Raw genomic sequence first — 20,491 nt, forward strand, 5'->3', positions numbered from 1 at the left:
AGTCTTAACTTCAAGCCCCTTTCAAAGACAAGGAGACAGTGAGGTCTGTCTCAGACTCACAAACCTGGTCAGAGAGCTGATTCAGCTAACATAAATGAGTAAGAGTCCACCAAAGCTGCTAGAAACAGTAACTTATTTTCTTTTAGCATATAATCTCTGATTATTTCTTTTTATTCTTAAAGATTCCTCATTCAATTAAGTGGTCATTATTCCTGTATTCACATTGTACTGCACAGACACCAGCAAAACAAATACAAGCAAAGAAAACTCAGTTTGCAAAACAATAATTTTTTTCCCAACTCTTTGCAAATTAACACTGCATATGCATTCATTTCACTATTTTATTTCCTCAGAAATAGATTGACAAGGGCCAGGGTTGAGTTTTCAAAACATACAAGCCACTCAGAGCCTTGTAAACATTTTACATTTTTTGCAAAGCACCTTTCATAAATTATTGCAACCAGTGATTTCCTGTAAGAAATTAACATAAGCTCAGAAAGAAATGGATACAAGTGAACTATGTTCCCATTCTTTACCCAACCTGCCCAGCCCCCTGCTGAGGTCTGTCTGCATAGCTCTAATTATGAGAAGTCATGTGGCGGGATAAATGATGGCGTTCTCTGAAGTACTCATGACAAATGGGGCATGTTAGCTTCTCCTCTCGTCTCCTCTTGCACTGGGATTCAGTTGAGGAGTATTCTTTTTTGTGATGTGACCGCATGTGAAAGACTAAATCAGATGTCATGCAAAAGGACAGGTTGCACTTGGCACACCAGTTCTGGGCGGCCACTCCAAAGGATGTGAAGGTGGGGGGAAGAAGAGTCAAGGAAGAGGAGGAGGAGGAGGAGGAAGAAGAAGTAGTGGTTGTATTTTGTAACTGTCCCCCAGTTTGTTTGAGCCACTGTTCTGAGGTATAGGGGAAAACATTGCTTCCACTGATGCTTGTCTGCAGCATCTGAGCATTACACAAATTACTGACAAAGAACTTGGAATTGAGAAGAGTGCTGCAGCACATAATGTCTGTGGTAGCAATGAAGCCAGACAGCTCACCCAGGATCTTTGGTGTCTCACTCATGAGATGAGAATTTGTCGCAGCTCTTTCTATTAGACGCTTACTGGGTTTGCTGAAAGCACTCTTCTGTTCTCCTCCGGCTCTGGTGGGCCATACAAAGGAGAATGCACTACCAGAGGAGTTCAGCAACACTTCCTTTGATGCCTGATCTTTATCAAGTGGGACTGTGCCATCCTCCTGTTCTGGCTCCTTTGGTCTCTCATTCCTCAGCTTCTCCTTCATCCTCCTGACCTCAGTGAAAGCGCTCTGCTTCTGCTCTAAAGCATCCTTTCTAGCTGACTGCCTCCCTGAACTAAGCTTCCAGAAAGAACCAGCTAATGCGTGCTCTGATCCAACCTCTTCCTTGCCCCCACAGGTATGTTCCTCCCTCAAATTGTTGTTTTTCTCCAACAACACTGTTTTCCTGCCCCTGTTTTTCTCAGCCTCTTCAGATTTTGCTCTCTTTTCTCCTGTGACATCACAAGCATCATCTTTACAAGCTGTCATTTTGACCTCTAGATCCCTTGCCAGGCTATGGAAATTTGTGGTCTGGTCAGCTAAGTGGCTCTTTTCAGTCTTAAAGTTCTGGAAGTTTCTCCATAGCAAGGCACTCTTCTCTGGCATACATAGGAAGCGGGCATGTGAGAGATAGGAGTGCTCACATTTAAAGACTTGGTCACATTCTTGGCATCTCAGCTCTGCAGAAACAGACAACAGTTGATGAGTTTTACAAAGTTAGAATCATGGATGAATGCAGATCCTGACCCTGAAATTGACACAAACAAAAAACCAGAAACATCTCTTGTGTCATACCAGATCACACATGTTAAAGCTAATGCAGTGCAGAAGCCAGCCCCTTGCTGTTATTGAAAATGGTTTGCTCATATTTGCCTCCATGTGCTACTTGCAGAAATGCTTTCATTTAGACTCTAAAACAAAGGTTTTATTACATAAAATGAGCAGTACACAACAGACTAGATAAAACTGTATGGACTTTATGACAATTTGAATTCTGAACCCAGATTTGGGTCTGCATTTCCTAAATAAGTCATTGGCTTTAATACAGGCTGAATGATATATTCTATACACCCAAGTAATAATGTTTTTTTAGACCTGGTCTCAAAGGTTTTGTCGTAAGCCTCTATTTTCTGCATAAACTCTGTAAGTGTAATATCTTTCACAAGTCTTCTAACAATAATGCCAGAATCCCTTGCTCATGTGCACTCACACTGCTATATGCCTCAAGGCACAGATGCCTGTGGCACAGAAAATTATATTAAAAGCATAACAACACCAGTGACGGGCAGGAGGAAGGGGGAACATGCACTGGCATGACACCATTTGCTTCTGAACTCTTTGGGTTGTTATGTATTTTTATAGCCCTGCTCATTTACAGGATTGGAGCTGAACACTAGCTTATATCCAATTCCTCAATGTGTTAAAAAAAAGGCATATTTACAATCAATATTTTAGGCTTTTAGAATTCCCAGGTAGTCAGGAGGATAGACATACATTGCACAGCTCAAAAATTTCAGCACTAATCCCTAGCGCACCATCCTCTGCTTGAAAGTAACAATGAAAACTGCAAAGAACTGCAAATCTGTTCTTGCTTTATGCCTCCAGCTCAATCCCCAAAGCATAAGGTCTTTTCTCTTAGCTGAGCAGCTACAGATTTAGATAGGTTTTATTTTCTGTATTACAAGAGCACCACATACTAAAGAAGTTGCAGACTCACTTCAGTCCTCAGTACCCTGCAGTCAACAATTCAGTACTTACCATTCTGGGCACTCTGAGCTTTTATCTCATTGAAACCCAAAAGGTTGGAGAGCTCCTCATCATACCAGACAAGCAGCTCCTCGTTTTTGTTGATTTTCCTTGTGGAGCGAAAATATAACTGACTGTTTTCTAAGTAAGCTTCCAAGTTCTGCTCCTTCCTATTGGAAGCTGCTTGTACAAGTCTCATCCAAGGCAATCCTGTGGGACTGTGCACAGATGTAACATCTACCTGTGAGACAGGACACACAAAGGGGAAGTTTCAGGTCTTAGGACCCCAAATAGATTTCCATCAAATTCAAGAACAAAGCCTGTTTTCTGCCTCATATATAGCCACTGTGTCAAAACTGTGAGCCCAATTCGTATGCCAGTGTGACCAAATCCCAAGTCATCACAGGGAGAAGGCCTCCCTGGCGTGAATGCTGAGAGCCCTGGGAATACAGCTGCACAGGAGGGAGAAGGAGACATTGATGTTCATATGTAACTTGTCATGGCAATGCCAGGCCTGGTACATCAGCCAGTCTCCAGCCCACTCATGGCAAGGATGCTGTCCTCTACCTGATGCAAGTTGTCCCATGAGACTGTGTCAGATGGGGATCACAGAGGTACGGAAGGTACACTCCTCTGTAAGTAGGGGGCCCAATCCCATGGGAAAATGAGGTATGAGTCAGGAGAGATGTGAGTGCTGTGGTTTGGGGAATGAGAAATGTGCAGACCCTGATTAATGCAGTGTGAGCTCAGAAATTACCACACTCTATGCTGCTACATGTGGAGTTTTGTCACTGACATAAGAGGATATGGATCAGAAAGAGTAAGAATAATCTCAGTTATTTGATTCAAAAAACATAGTAGACAACATCTGCAGATGTCTGTAGTAGACAACAGATATAACTGTTTGGCTAAATTACATAAAAGTTAGATTTTAATAAATATAACTAAGATCACTTCTGTGATGTCTTTCCTTTTTCAGAAATAAAATTATATATTCAGATTTTTGCCTTTGATAAATGAATTAAATTCATTTCAAGGTATCTAAACAGAAAAAAAATCAGGTTAATATTTTTCATGAAATAATTTTGGAGAGTAGCAAGGGGTTGATTTACTTTTAATGTATGCGCATTCAGAAATATCAAACAGATTAAGGACAAAATGTTGTTTGGGTTGCAAGGTCAGGCACTCAAAAGTTGAAAAAATAATATTAAGTCTCTTACTCAACTTAGATTTCCCTTCTGTGTGTGTATTACAGCATAGTCCTCAGTCACACACTGTTTTCTGCACATAACTCCTAAGTAATTTAGTCACAGGTTCACTGTGCTCTGGAAATAATATAACTATGAAACATTTGGCTTTGTCTTCCTCATTCCGAGTGTGGCTGTCATCTTAGTTACTTTGCTACATTTGCTCTGAATAGGGAAAGATTTATTTATTTATAGGTTTTTTCTTGGTGTTTACCACAGCAGAACTATGTCCTCTGCAGTATTTGAAAGATAAGGAGGATTTTCATAGCTCAGAGGCTGAAACACAGTGATCAAGGGCAACATTTACACACATAAAAAGCCTCAACTGATTTTTGAAGCACTAAGTTATTGTTTAGGAAGGAAGAAGTTTGGAAATGAAAAATGTCTAATGACAGGTGTGATCTTAAATTTCACCCCAAGCAATGTACAGCTCTTTGTTTTGCACTAATTGCATGGTAGCTGTTTATTGGTGTTCTATATCAGACACAGTGTTTCTGCTATTTCTTTCTGTTTTTAATTCTCTCTGACTATTACCTGCCATGAAAAGTATGACCACACTAGTGGCTTGAATACAAGAATTAAACGTAAAGGAAGCATTAGGACAGGAGTCAGTTATAGGGGAGAAAATAGATTAGCATGGCCTGTAACTGGTTCTCTCTAAATGCCGTGGTAATTAACAATGATTGAGAAATACAAGTCTGACAGCGGCACAAGCACACCCACCCACACACAGTGCTTGTAACTAAGAGCTATGACAGAGATTGTCGTTTATTAGTTTGTCTTTCAGAAATACCAAATATCCACCTGGTGCTCTAAGCAAAGTCAAAAGGAACACAGCTCCTCCAGGAACAAGGCCTGCTGGGAAAGAGCTGACAGAGCTAAGAAGATGGGGAGAAGTAAAGGACAGAATATTAGACCTGGGTGCTGTCAGCTAGAAGCCTGCACCAGCTTTAGTTTTTTTATATGTTTAGAGACACTTGCAAGTCCACTCTCTTCTGGAGATGGCAATTCCTCAGATGAATCCTTTGCACCCCTGTGTGAGATAAAAGCTTCACAGCCCAATAGGTTAAATCACAACGGGGCTATGGAGGCAATCAGGCTTCCTTGAGAGATGCTGGAGAAGAAGAGAGAATAAGACTCTTCCTTAGAACCCAGAGTCTAACCCACAAGGAGCTGCAAGGGGCAGAGGAGCTCAGTGGGACAGACAAGTTTGTAAGGGGCCGGTTTGCTTTGCTGGGGTAAATTATGAGCTGAAAAGAACCACCTGTGCCAATGGCTGCCAAGGCATTTTCTTTGCCCAAGTGTACAAATTGGCCCAAGGAGCTCAAGTTAGGGTCCCCAAGAGGAAGACAGAGAAAACAGAGCTCCCTTTTGGCTAAGATGAGGAAACCCTTGTTAGAAATTAATATTCCCTGAAGTCTTCCAGGAGTGTTGGCTGAACTATGATTACCATAAACCTCAGCTGCAAAGAATCCACCTTGCCAAGTTATTCCCATGTGTCTTCTGTTTGTACCATAGCCAGCATATCAAAACCCATTTCTTGGTTTGCACCTCAGTACCATGATAACAACACAGTATCATGATTGAATTGTTAATTAATTGTCTACACACAGAGCTAGGAACTTAACAATAGTTCCTGATTTCTGGAAGGTTTACTTTTAATTATGAATAGCAACAGGATATGGTACCATCAATTGTATCAGAAACAGCTACTTGCACACATCTTGATGTACTTACTGCCAAAAGACAGAGATCTGAGCCAACTCAGGCATCCAATTTCATGGCTGCATAACAATTACTTAGCTCAAATGTAGCAAAACACTAAAGCCACCCCTCTGGAGGTCTCTTGGTGGAAAAAATGGAGAAACCCTTTGTGGCTCTCTTGAGTCTCATAATTGAAAACTCCCCAGAGAAATACAGAAATATTCCATAAATAAGGCATTGTTTCAGGACAGATCTTTCTCCAAAGAGCTTAGAGTTCTCCTGGAGTACTTGTAACACTGTCCAAGCAAGCAAACTTATGCCAGAGTCTCAAACAAATAGCCAGGAAAAACCTGAAGCATCTTCTTTTTCTGAATTTGTTTAAAACAAAAGTGTCAAACAGGTATCTCCCAACAGTTTCATCTTCCATATTACATGTTTCCTGGGATTTCTATCCTACAGAGCACAGAAATCTTAGGAGAACCTGGATCTCTCCCACATCCATCCATGTAACAGTATATGGGAAATTTGCTTACTTCACTTTATAAAACACTACTTCACTGTCTTCTTCTAGACCAATGGTGACTAAAATGCACTCCAAGATCCAGAAAGCCAAGGTAAGAGACCAGCATGAGAAATATGCATTGTCCAGACTAAAATAGTATGATAAACAGTGGCTAGGGAGCAAAAAAACCTGGGAAGTTAACTGTAGGGTTAACACTCCATCACAGTCTTGGGGTTTCTGACTTTCCTTACATGGCAATTCCTTCTGCTTCACAGACGTATCTCTGCAGATCCTCTATAATGATCAAAAAATGCAGCTGTAACACAGACATATCTAAAGTAACTTTAGGAGGTCTATGTACTAATAGCAGTAAGTTGTGATTGCCTGAAGATTGTATGGACTAGTTGTCTGACTGCTGTCTCCTACAGTTCATACAACCGGTGCCGAGATCACTGCCATCGTGATTTTACTTCATAGATAACTGAGCAAATTGGGTTAATGCTTGCTCAGATCTATCAAAAAAGGCTGTGAAGGTACCACCTGCATGACTCAGTGCGGTGCCACAGTCTTCCCTCTCTGCTCTTTCAAGGCTGTCAAGCTTCCTGAAAAGCCTCCGTTGTCCTTCGTAAGGAGGAAATGTGAGCATGAAGTTTCTGAGCTATTTGTGCCTCCTTCCTCCTATTCTCAGTCAGTGCTGAAGCAGGTCATCAATCATCAGCACAGAAGTGGGACTTTGTATTATTTCTGTAAAGGAAAAAGGTTTAACCAAGGTCACTCCAGTCTAGAGCTCATAAATCAGAAATGCACTGGCTTCTTCTCCCCTTTGAGGGACCTGATAGCTGTGCTGAACAAAACAAAAATCTACCCTTTGACAAAATTATCTTCTCAGAGAGAGTGTAACCCTTTTTATATTAATAACATTAAATGCTGCTTTCTCCTACCTTAAATACATAGTGGATGTTCCGTCTATCAGAACACTTGAGAGCAATAAAAGCTACAGTATCCAGTAGGGTGTTTTGAAGCATGCATGGTCCAAAACCAACTTCTTCAGGAATGTCTTGTGTGGTATGAACAGTGGCCAATATGTCTGGAAAATGGTGATGCAGAAGTTTGTTGTCACTTGTCGAAAGGAATTTAGGCAAAGATGTACGTTCCATCATAAACCTGTAAAAAAACCCCAAGAAATCACGTTTGGAATAGATATGGAAATGAAAGGGATCATCACTTCTTACAATATAAAGACTGCCAGGAGCTTGAAGATGAATTGTAGGAACACACCATGATATTGTTGGTTACAGAGCTTTATTTATGTCCAGTTCAGAAAGAGAAAAATGAGTTTGTACCAAAACAAAAACTTTCTAAATCAGTTGGTAACTCTTCTCTGGAATAGGCAGAACTCAACTGCTGCTACACCGCTGCTCTCTGTAGCCAGGAATAAGAAACTTTGGTAACAGTAAGAAAGATTTGCAGCCAGTGGGACTCAGAAGATTCTTGTCCAGCATATTGTCAGATAGCCTTCTTATTTATTATTGGTAGTTTGTAGAAGTATGAAGAAAGGTGGAGAATCAGAACAAGGGGAAAGAAAAAAAAAAAAAAAAAAGAAAAAAAAAAGTGAACACTTTCTGAAATGCATTTTGAAAAAAACATGGATTTTTATTTGGAAGAACAGCATCAGTCTAGTTTCTGGATAAGCAGGTAAAAAAACAGGAATAGCCTGAATCCCAAGTCTATCCAACCTGAATGCACAAAATCTCCAGAGAATGACAAAAGGATTATTTTCATCTAATCTCAAATTATATAAATTATATGTGAGATTTTATTTATCTGCTCTTATTGGGAAAATTGAATCAGATTATGACCCTTTTATAGTGATACTCTTAGCATAACATTAGTAGAGATTTCTGTCTTCAGAAGATGAATTTTCCTGCCCTGAATGCAGAGTATTACATTTTTCAGAGCAGAGGTGATTTCTGCAGTATGAGCCACAATCTGAGAACTCTGTATGCAGTGAGGAGGCAGGTTTGAGTTATTTGTCATTCTCAGCTTCTCTAGGTTTTTAATAAAGATATTGCCATCTCCAGCTCCCAGCTGGAGGTCATGGAAAAACCCTCATTTACGCCATCAAGAGCTGGATCAGGTCCATTAGGCAGGGAAAATTAAAGAGAACAGCAACAAGCCCTGAAGAGGCCTTAGCCTAATAAATACTGAGATGGAAGGGCTGAAGATCCAGTCTAATCTTTCTCACTCTCTGACGACAGAATTTATTTGTTACTCACTGACTCATGACTTAAACTGAACTGATACAAAGTGCTCAGGAGAGTTGCACTGGTTTAACTAAATCAGTTTCTAAATCAGCATGGTTAATTCAGTGTAATTTCTTCCTAGTAGGCAAGGTCTAAGGCGCAATCTTGAAAATGTTAAGATACATGATTACATATGCAGTAAGTAGTAAACATCTGAAGCAGTCAACCAAGGCAAAGAGTGGCAGGTAAAGGGGTAAAAAATAGGTCAGATGGTGTGCCAGAGATTAGTCACTAAGAGGAGGACAGAATAGGTGTGTGCTCTCTGTTAATGATGAGTTTCATTGCCTGGTTTCCCAATAATCTCCTAAAGTTACTATTAGTATGAGAACAAAATGATGGGAATTATGTGTACTTATGTACATTATATAGGATCTGCCTAATTACATACAATGTATTAATGGGTATGTATGTTTCCATTTAAATTATAGTGATTTTTAATAAATTAAAACAGTCAAAGCATATTTATTTTAAATAATTAAAAAAAAGTTTCAAATTGTCAGAAAATAAATTTGAGATCTAAAGTGCTTTAAAGTCTCTCTAACTAAGGAAAAGTTTAGAAACAAATTAAAACCTGAGACAGTTCTTTCTCTAAAGGACTCTCATTCAGAAAACTCCTAATCCCTTCTAACATTATTTTACCAATCCACTTATGACGCTAGAAAGCAACTCCTCTTACTAAGATTTCTCTTTCTGTGAAATTCATCTGAATTTCTCCATGTAAACTAGGAGAGCTCTGTGCCTCACTCCAGAGGAAAGAGGAATCCAGGGCCCTTAAAGCTGAGTTTTCTAGAAGAGGGTGGGTGCTATCTGTGTGCTGTCACTCTCTTGCTGCAGAAATCTCTGCCAAAGCACAGACACAAGTGTATGAAGAAGCTACTCTCCCTTCCAGCTACCTACTGCTGCCTGTTACTTTTCTCTGTATTTCAGCAGCTTTTCAAAGACCTACTTTAAAAAATACTCTTAACAAGAACCATTTCTCCAAAGACTGAAAATGTGTGGGTACCAAGAATAAGGTAATAATTACGTGTAACAGCACCATCTAGTGATTTCTGCCGTGATATAAGTCCCAAATAATGATTCACAAAGAGGCAGGACATGCTTTAGAACTGTTCCCCACTCTGGTTTCGCTACCTGCAAGACAGATCTGCAACCATTGGCTCCTAGAGCACACTCGCTGCCCACACCCCAACTGGGAAAGCTCTTCTGACCTCCTTGGTGTTAGTCCCAACAGTTCCCAGCAATGTGTGTGCTGCTTGCTGTGTTGACTACTCCCCTGCCCCAAATCCTGAATACAGAGGGCTTCCACACAATGCAAAAGGAAGTGCAGGAAATCATTCCCTGGACACAGGAGTAGTCTCTGCCTGTGCACCCTGTCCCACCAAGCTGGCCACAGTCTAATCCTCCCTTCTGGGGAGCATAAGGGAAACCATCACTCCTCATGACTAGCACTGCCCTATGGGAAAGGTATCAGGACATAGGGAAAATAAATCAATATTTATTCTCCAGCAAATAAATCACTATGTGCACATCTTCAGCTTCATTTAATTAATCTAGACTGATGAGATGAGGGAAATGCAACTTAATGAGGAATATCAGATATTTTCTGACTAACACTATTTTCCTTAATCCAAACTCAAGCAACCCTCAAATTCAGTATGCCATTCTGGATTGCTCGTTTCTAAGTGACTTGTGAATTTGTCAAAGACCTGTGGTGGACAAAAAAGCCCCACAATCCTACATTTGGCATAAATGGGAAAATCTCAAAGCGACAGCTATGGTCGCATTCAACTCTCGCACGGAAGAATCAGCTATGTGAAAAAGATGTACTGTGTGTACAGAGTAAATGGGTTTGTTATGGGCAGCCTTGGACCAGTAGCTTTCGCTTGGGCAGATCAATCTCTTTAAATAATTTGTCGAATGCACCACCTAGTGTAACATCGTAGTATAACACAGTGGCCCAAGCCAAGTGACAGCAGGACAACCCCCGAGTCACTGGTGTTGCTAGCCTGTTTTATCACTCAAGCTTCTCAGCACCCTGGCAGGCATGAGTCACTTCTCTCATGCAGGCACCCCTCTCTCTGATACCTTCTGCTCAAACAGGAGGTTAGTCGCCTTCGAAGATACTGGTTTTCATAGGGTCTGGACAGGGTTATGTTAGGGCAGGAGTGTAATTTAAATTTACAGTGTTCTCTTTTTGAAACAGAGAAAGTAGGGTGACAATGTACTGCTGGTACTTAGAGTGGACAGTGGTGATACTCTGCAACATGTTTATAAGGAAAAGGAGGGGGATCTTTTTTTCTATAGTCTCCAAATAGCATGAGGAACCTTGCCCTCTGCATGGACAAGCTTTCCGCTTGTGTTACAAAGGCAAGTTCATCAGCAGAGGGGTAACAGCGAGCAGGTACAACTGCACTGCTTCCAAAAATGAGCTACTACCTCTGCAAAGGGATGTGCTGCATCCTGTGGGCTTTCCAGTGTGGGCCAGCACTCACTCAGAGATCTCCATTTCAAAGTGCAGATTCATCCACAGGACAGTTCTAGAACAAGTCCTGCCTCCTGGACAGGAGACATGTGGTGTGGTGTGGGGGTCCTCTGGTAGCTGGAGCCCTCATTTTGGAGAACTGAAATACTGACCTCCGCAACAGTAAAGACAGTGTTGAATCACAACTTAAGCAGAGAGAGAGAAATTGAACTGATTTACTTTCTGAACGTTCTGGTGGAGCAAAGGAAACACAAGAGATGAGTTGAAGGGAGGTAAAAGAACCACAGACAACAGGAGTAAGAGGTCAAGAGGAGCTAAGAATCTGTAAGAGCTTTACAGACATCACTACAATACTATGGCTGGATTGTGCAACTCAACAGCTGCAGCATAAAAGAGGGTACCAGGACACATATGCAGACAACATAGACAACGTATTTCTACATTGCAGACTTTTAAAAATCACTTCTTAATGGTTGTTGCCATTGAAGAAACTTATCAGGCTGCACAGCACTTTTTAAGGAAGTTTATTAACATAGAATTTACCTTTGTCCCATGAGTTTGAGGATGGTAGTGTCTGGGAAATGCAAATGGAAATGCCATTTCAGTAAAACTCAGGGAATTTTAGCAGTATCCCAAGCCTAAATCTGTCCTACACTTTTTTTTTTTTTTTTAGTAAATCCAGTAAAATACTCATCATTCACAGGAGTAAATCTCAACAGGCTGTAGGCATGAGACTGCCCAGGGCCCTAGTAATCTCTGCTCTTTTCAGTCCTGCCACCACTCATTGCAAACCCAGTGATAACTGAGGAATAGTTGTGTGCAAGGTCTGATCTGACTGCTGCCAGGAGAGCCCTGCTGGGTTCTCTGGCATGGTCAGCAGGTGTGGGACTACACTATGGCAGCATACAGCACATAAGGCTTGCTGCATAACAGTCAATGCAACCTCATAGCTTGAGAGTACCAGTGGATAGCTTAGCATTGCTGAAATATAGCAGCCTGCAGCACTTAAAGCAGATGACAGAAGTGAGCTGGAACAAAGTAAAATGATCTGTAAGTGGACCAGAATATAAATCTGAAATCTCTTTCCACTTGGATGAAAATTTTGTTTGGATCTAAACTAACCTCTACATGTTTTTTCATTTGGTTATAATCTAAAGCCAAAACTTCAGCAACAATGAAGAATGCTTGATTTTTGTAAAACTTTCCTTAGCTTTCAGAGACTTCAGACTTGAACCTGAATGGAAACTCTACACCAATCCATAAGCCAAATACTTGAACACATTTAATTCTAAAACCAATTCCAGTTCAAAGCTCACATCTTTGCCTCAATCTTCATAGCCTAAGGGAAGTCACATTCATTAAGAATCCACAAATGGCATCATAATGAGAAATGGAGAAGGTATAGCAGAATTCCTGGCATTTTTCTCCGACAGATTGACGTAGGTGAATTTCTCACTTTCTTCACATTAACAAAGAACAGAGAAAATTTTCATAGCAATGAATTCTGAAAGACTCCAGGTAATCATTTGTTCTTGTCTTACGTTACTGATTTCCACACTTTGGCTACCTCCTTTAAGAAGCAATAATTTTGCTGTGCTCTCATTTCTTACAGATTCACTGTCTTAAATCTGACTTCTACTTTCTTACATTCTCTTCTACGTTATAGCAAAGTTTACAGAACTATGTCATAAGCCTTTTTGCGAAGGTCATATCTTCAGCTCTGTCTCATGCAGGCAATTATATGCTTGCCTCAAACTGCTAATGCTGGGAGTGCCATTTCCACCTAGAGACATGATCCCCTTCAAGCAACATAATCCTGCTGTTCTCACTCATGTTCTGCATAAGCAGTTCCTATCCCTCTGGGCTCACCCACACACACATCTCTGAATGGGTAAAATAAAATTAATATTTATAGTGCTTTTGTAGCACATTAAAGTCAGATTACCTGTTAGACGATGGGTGTTCTCCATATTCTATCTGTCACAGATGCAAACTTTTCATATCAATGAGTTTAGGGACTTGCTGTTTAATGGACTCTTCTTCCCCCAGAGAGGATCTGATACACATACTCCATGTCCCTGAGTGACGGATTTTGCATCCTGATATCTGACAATTGTGACAGATCTGTCAAATGAGAACCTATGGGAAGGCAACTCCCCATGGACGTTCCATCAAAAAGCACAAGAAATAGATGGGGCTCACAACAACAAGCTCCCAGTCTGCTTGCTTGCAGAAAGACTACACAAGCTGCTAGTCATTCTTTGTTTTCCTGAATGCTCTTCCAAGTTGAAATCCTGCAGATAGCCTTGTCTCTCTCTCTCCGTATTTCCTAGAATTTGCATATCATCCCATTAACTAACTACAGTTACAACTTCGGTCTTCCTGGAAAAAAAAAAAAAAAAATTGTATCTAGCTCCCTCACCTGATGAGAAAAATAACTTTCTAGAGCAAGGAACACAGAGACGGGCACAAGAATGATTCTGAGCTAATTTCTGGATCCCTGATTTTCGACTGTATGGCCTTCAGATGTCACTGCAAGCTATTCTAAGAAATGTCTCTGGAAATACCCAAATGTAGAAAGATTAATTTGAGCAAGAACTCCTCTGCCTCCTGTTTTCACAGGACTTGGCCTGATTCTCCTTGCCACAGTAACAATATTGAACTGTGGCATCACCTGGAGCCTCTTGATGGTCATAAAAACACTGGTAGCCTTGCTTAATGTTACGATCAACTCTGCCAGTGTGAAGGAAAAAATTTAATCAGCTTTGCAAGAGGGGAACCTTTTCAGCCAGAACTTAACTAGCTAGTTCAGCTCTTCACAATCATAGATATAGGGAGATAGTAAAAACTGTTTATCTTAAATTAATTTGATTTATAAAAATTTCAGTTGCAGCTTCTGTTTCACCCCTACATTCCATTTTAACCATGGATTAATTTGCATATAGTAATACCACTTTCAAAGCAATTACCCTAGTTGGAAAAAAGTACGGCACGTAAGTTACTCATAAAAACTAATTAAAGTATTTGATCATCATGCCACAGCCTGTCCAACCATTTTTACATCTACTCTAGACTCTGTCCAGAGTGTGGACTAATGTAAACAGGATAGCCTTGCATTTGCTATGTCAACAAAACTGAAAGGAAAAAAAAGGAAAAATAAAGAAAAAAAAGAAAAAATATATATATTAAAAAAAAAAGTACTGGAGCCATCATTTCCTTCACCTTTTAACTTACTGCCCTCCACTCAAAAGTATGATGGCATTTTCCCTGAAGCACATAACCTATGCCTTCCTGCCAATGCACTCCTGCAGCTGCTGGAGGTCTGTCGGTCTGAGGAATCCATGATCAGACATGCAGTGTCATGGACAATAAACTAGAGATATTAAAGGAAATGAGCAGATGCATATGGAGTGCTTCTGTCTGCAGCATTTATTATTCTCCATTCTTACAAGGAACTGAGGATTCTTAAGACATGAAGGGAATTCCAAAGGAATCAGAGATGGAAAAGCAGGAAAATTCACTTCTTGTGTTTTATACATTTGCTTTCCTTCTGTGCAAGGTTTTCTTCTCTTTTTATTCAAGTAGTGAACTGCAAAGGAGAAGAATCAAAACTAAAACTGAAGGAAAATGGCAGGAAATCAAAGAAAGGAATGGAGAATTCTTGGTTTAAAAGATGAAAATAAGTAATTAAAAAACCCATTAAATAAATTCTGAAAGAAACTGCAATCTGTTTCCTAAATCTATTAAATTACAAGCTGAAAAGATCCTTTTAAAGCATGAGAAGTCCAAACAACCCATTTCTTTTAGCTAATTTCCACTGCAAGACAGAGCTTCTGTTTTTCAGCTTGGGCACAGGTCTGGTAGATGTTTCAGATATAGCTATGTGCTGCTATTCCCAGCCTATTTAGGATTAACAAAGCCAGCTGTGGCTTTGCTACCCCCAGATAGCCATTATATCCCAAGCAGATTATACAAAAGTCTTGAATTACCTTGGAAAGGAAGGAGGGAAGGACTGTTGATTTTAGTAAAGAAAACTAGTCATGTGTCACTTATTTAGGAGTCTCAAGTTTAGCAACCTGTCCATCTTTGAGAAGCAGCTCTTAGAGAATATTCCTTGAATTCCTGAGCTCTGAGTACGTATGCTCTTTCATCAACACATTTTCATTGTTGGCAAATCTGGATTCTAATAATGATTCTGCCTAGAAACAAAGGGGGAGCCTTTTTCTGCCAGTGAGCCATTACCCATCTTGGTGGTTTAGAACAGCCCAATTAGCACTAATAAAAACTTGAGATAATGATAATACAACCTGTGTAGATTGGGAAGTTTTGTGTTGATGTTTGTTTTTGTTTTTGTTTTTGTTTTTTATCCAGGGCTACAACTGGTGCATATTGTGATTATGTCTCAGTTTCTCATAGCCCTTGATGTGCTGCTGCTCTGAACATATGCCCTGTACTGCTGGGGTGACTGAGTCCCTGCAGCTAGCCTGAGCTAGGCATCTGGAAAGAAACAGAAGGAAACACAACTACGCACCAAGGAGGAATTGGCTGACTGCAGAAATGAACTGAAGAGAGTGGAATAAAATTGGGATAGAAGTAGCCTAATGCCTGAAAATGCTTTTCCTTTGGCATTGCAAGCAACCGCAGCTTCCTTTCATCGTACCTTTCTATACAGCAGCTGCACAACTCTGACCTGAAAAGCCCCTGAAAATATTCAGAAGAAACAGGGAAAGTCACTGCCCCAAAAAGATCATGAGGCAGCTCAGAATGAAGAGCCTGGTGTCTACTTTGAGCTTCCAGAAACTGGCCCCTTCTGGAGTGTGAGTCCAGTTTGGAGGTTTTATTGTGAATCAAAGACATCCAAGCTTATGGGGTGCTCACCATTTTCTTGTTATATTGTCATAATATCTTCAGGGAGAAGTTCTCCAGTTTATCCACTTTTCAGGCTCTATGGTCTTCAGACTGTCTTCCATCACCTGAAATCCCCAGTACATGCAATGCAAGCTGACAGCTCTTGATGAACCATCATTATATCTTGGCTGGATACCCAGCCTAGTGAATCATGAAGCTGCCAAATCTTTTTATTATGAACAGTCTCTCAGACTTCAGTGGGAATAGTGAAGAAGACAGAGCCAAAACCCCTACTAGGAAATTAGTAAATACCTCAAGCTCCACATTTGCATTAAGCAAGTCTTGTGAAATACAGGAGCCATTTGGAAGGGCAGATTAAGATAAAAACTCCCAAGTTTCTTCTTACTTCCTCTGAGGACAGGGGAAACTGAACTGGGACCTCTCCTTATGCACGGTAGCTGCCCCACAGACACGCAGATCTGCCTCTCCAAAGTAGATTTGGATTGAATAATTTCTTCAAGACCGCCACAAGGAGGCAATTTCAACTTTTTTCTGAAGGCCAGGAACAAAATGCCTGAGCCTGAGTCTCATATATTGGCTGATGAGAAAATAAATGAGATTTTAACAAGTCCCAGAAGAGTCATGTACCCTAGCCTCGCTTTCAAATGGCAGCTCAGCACCAAACTTCCCTATGTTCTTTGGAAGCTTCCGCGTTGAGTACTCATTTCTACTGCCACTGTCTTCCATGGCAGGAACTGGGGTAAGCAGGAGAGGAATGCACAATCCCACATAGCTGGAAAGCGTGGTTAATACTGATTTGTTGGGATGCGTGATGCAGCAGTATCTGCATAGCTCCGTGTGAAGCCTTCTCAGATTTAGCAGATCTCATAGTAAACTGGAGGTTTTAAATCTTGTGGAACATAAGCAAGAGAGCAACTGAGGTCTCTGTTCCACATGTCCCAGTACTTCATTACAAGAAATTAAGTGCAGCCACTGTGAGGGCTCTTGATGTTTCAAGCTGGAGAAGCAACAGTAATACCATACTGCCCTAATTAGAAAGGATTAACTACCTTTATTTTCTGATGTCCCAGTGATTCACACTGACTAGGTCTAGAAGTTGGCTCCATGGTGCACAAAGTTGGCCCCACAGAGAGAAACAGGACTGCTCTCTGGCACTGCATCTGATCAAATGGACCCTGGTGGATGGTACTGGCTTTTGCAAGTAATTCATGTGCCAGACAGTCCACCTGTGGATTAAGAGCAGTTGACTAAACTCTGTAGTCTGCTGCCTTTCAAATACTTAATAATTGTGTGCATTTGCTCTAATACAGATTTGTGCATTTGTTCCTTCACCCAGGCATCCATGCACACAAAACCACTATTCCCTTTGTGTACCCACAGAAAATAGAGAACAACCAGCCAACCAACACAACCCAAACACAACCAGACTGAACCTAAATTTGTAACATGTGAAACACTTACAAATATCTTTTCCTCTCTCTTTATAGAGTTCACATTCATGTCTCCTTTTCACAAATTCAAAGAAATTCAATTATCTAATTTATGTTCAAGAAATATAAGGTACATTCTTGTTTAACAGTCCTGCTATTTATTTTTAGTAGCTCTTGATTTAAAATAAAAATATTATATCTGTTCAAATATTTCTTTCTGACAGGATATTAATATATTGGTGTGTAATCATATACGTATATATTTGTACACATATATATACACACACGTACATGCATTCACAACTAACGATACATATACCTACACATACAGCTATATAATCTTCTGCAGTTTTGTATGTTCATCATCTGTATTTGAAGATAAATGTTTTAAAACTAGAACCAGTCACTTTCAAATGGTTAATACTGGATATTTCTTCAACAGTACTAGATAACATTAGCTTACATTAGTCTTATTTACATTAACTCTAAACTTACTACATAATGTCAACTCCAATATCATCAAGTTAATGAATACAGTATGTAATGTGAAATTGTGGAGACCAACATCAACAAGTTATTTTACAGCACAATGAAGCAGAGAAACCTTTTGATGGAAAGTGAATTTTGTAAATTAAAGTAGGTCTGACCTAAAATAATTTGTTTCCCAACAAAATTATCTTTCTTTGACCTGGCGTTTATTAGTAGCATTTGCAAGGAACATATGACTGTGCTGTAGGAAAATTATATTAACTGATTCACAGTATTACAGGCATGGAAATATCCACATATAACATACTGGGATTTAGCCATGTAATTTCTTCCACAAAATCTTCTGTACAATCTATAATTCTTTACACAGAATTTATTTTCTTACTTTCCCATCTGGTTATATTGTGTTCAGATAATAGACACTGAAGTAATATTTTGATTTCACATTAATATTTCTGTGGCTATAAAGCTATTTTTTCCATTAAGAGGGTATCTTTATAGAGTTCTATAAGGCAGCTCTACTTTGCCTTGAAATACTGGAAGATGCTTAAATACCAATTTATTTATTTTTTCTCAAAGAACAGCTAATGCCTTGGTGTAGTTTTGCACATTAAAAGAAATAAATCTTAAATTTAATCTTCCAGTCTTCCTTCTGCCTAAATAAATCCCTTTCTCTAATGCTAATTATGTTTACTAAATTGTAACAAGAGCTGTCAAGTACTAAATCTTGCATTTTGAAAAAAAAAAAAAAAAAAAAAAAAAAGGGATAGGTCCCTGAGCAATAATTTATTAGCAAGTTCCAAATTTCATGCATGAGTGCAATTGCTTTTTATTTAAGAAAAACTATATTAAAAATAGAAAACTAATTTCAAATCGTGTCTTCCATCAAGTTTTTTATTGACATTTCTTCAAAGTAGTATCTATCTCATCATGGAGTAAAGACATGATAATGTTTCAAATATTTGTAGTGGACTGAATTCCTACAGAAACCTCTTCCTGGAAGGATCTGCAAATGTAAAGATCAACGTGACATTTGAAAGTGATAACAATAGCAGCTAAGATCCTTGTATTAGATACAAATAGAGCATAACAATGCGAAGTGTTCCAAATAAAGTTCATCATTTTCTTAAAAGAAATTTGACCCTAAGTAAGTACCTAAACCCGCCACGATGCTCGGATCACCTGCTGAAGTTGGAAGGATGACGAGAGCTGCAATCAATAAAAAAGGCAACTGATGCTCGAAAGGTCTCGCCAAGAGACGAGGAGTGGGGAGGGAGGAAAAGGGCTACTACCTTCGGGGTTCCCGAGGGGGGCCGCCTCCCCGCGCCCGCCTGAGCCGCCTCCGCATCACCGCCCCCCCCAGTAGCTCAGGGACGGGTACTCGCCGCCTGGGGGGTTCTCTCTGGGGCCCCTCGCTGCCTCATCGAAGCGGGCGGTGACAGGGTGTGCGTTAAGCACCAGTCACCACGGAGCCCCCCGCGCCCTCGACTGCTCCCCGGCAAACGCCCCGGGACAGCCCGGCCCGGGCGCGGCAGGTCCCGGCGCTGCGGCGACGCCCGAGATGGTCGGCGTCACCCCCGGGCCCCCTCTCCGACCCCGCTGCCCCCTCCCTGGACACCGGCCACCGGCACGGCCCGAACCGCCGCGGATCCTCGCCGGCCCCTTACCCGCTCCGGGAGGGCAGCGCAGCTCTTGGCCGCAGCGCAGCTCTTGGCGGCCGCGCAGCCCGGACGGGCGGGAGGGACTGCACGGGGGTGACCGCCTCGCCGCCCGCTGCCGCGCTCATGCTGCAGGGCGGCTGCCCCGGCCCGCCCCTCCGGGCCCGCTCCCCGGTCCCCGCGGCCCCGGTTCCGCTCACCTGGGGGCCCCGCTGCAGACCCTCAGCGAACAGAGGCTCTCCAGCCCCGGGGTCCCCGCCGTGCCGCTTTTCCCCGGCTCGCAGGGAGCAGCCCTCTCCCGGGATCCCGCTATGGCGGCGTCCCCTCAGAGTCTTCACCCCGGGACAGCCTGGCCCCCCAAGAGCCGCGCCGGCAGCCCCCCGCCGCCGCACCGCCCCAGCACGGCGGCATCGTCCTCCCCCGCCACGGCTCCCCGCCCAGAGCAGACCCCGGGAAACGCCTACCGCAGCGCCTGCCCCCTGGCCCCCCCCGCCGGCACCGAGCCGTGCCCGCAGCTGTCCCCCTCCACCGGGGATCGGGGCCACCCCCGCCCGCAGGGGAGCGCGGAGCCCTTCCCGAGGCAGAAGCCACACCGGGAGCGGCTGCGAACTGCAGCGAGGGGGGCTCAGAAGGTGGACGGGATTTCCCCTTATAACGGTACTTGTAAAATAAGAGTTTCTTTTAAAGTTGGAGAGGGGGGAGGGGGAGTGGAGACACATGAATAAAACCAAAGCACCTCTAAAGCCGTCTGGTCAGTTGTCCTTTAGAGCACCTGACAGCACTTTTGAGTATAAGGCTATTCTGCGAGCTGCAGGTATCGACAAAGACGGCTTAAAATGTAAATTACTCCTTCACAAAAAGTACTCTAGGGATATAAAATTAGGAATTTGTTTGAGGTATTAAACCATTTGTCGCACAGCTGGTATGTAAAATAAAACCATCAAACGTCTTGTCATAATCAAATATTCCCTAAACCTGGACTAGCGACATTG

The 20,491-nt window shown here is 41.6% G+C and overlaps 1 protein-coding gene across 1 annotated transcript; it reads right to left on the minus strand.

Moving 5' to 3' along the window:
• Positions 1–246: 246 nt before the first annotated feature.
• ZNF488 (zinc finger protein 488) lies at positions 247–19,824 on the minus strand. Its single transcript, XM_051617994.1, has 4 exons — positions 19,700–19,824; positions 7,210–7,432; positions 2,828–3,056; positions 247–1,749 (listed from the first exon to the last, which is right to left on the minus strand). The coding sequence occupies exons 2-4, from the start codon at positions 7,426–7,428 to the stop codon at positions 578–580; spliced, it is 1,620 nt and encodes a 539-aa protein (XP_051473954.1). The 5' UTR covers positions 7,429–7,432; positions 19,700–19,824; the 3' UTR covers positions 247–577.
• Positions 19,825–20,491: the final 667 nt, after the last annotated feature.

This window comes from Apus apus, chromosome 4 (assembly GCF_020740795.1).
Source record: "Apus apus isolate bApuApu2 chromosome 4, bApuApu2.pri.cur, whole genome shotgun sequence".
Classification (NCBI taxonomy): Eukaryota; Metazoa; Chordata; class Aves; order Apodiformes; family Apodidae; genus Apus; species Apus apus.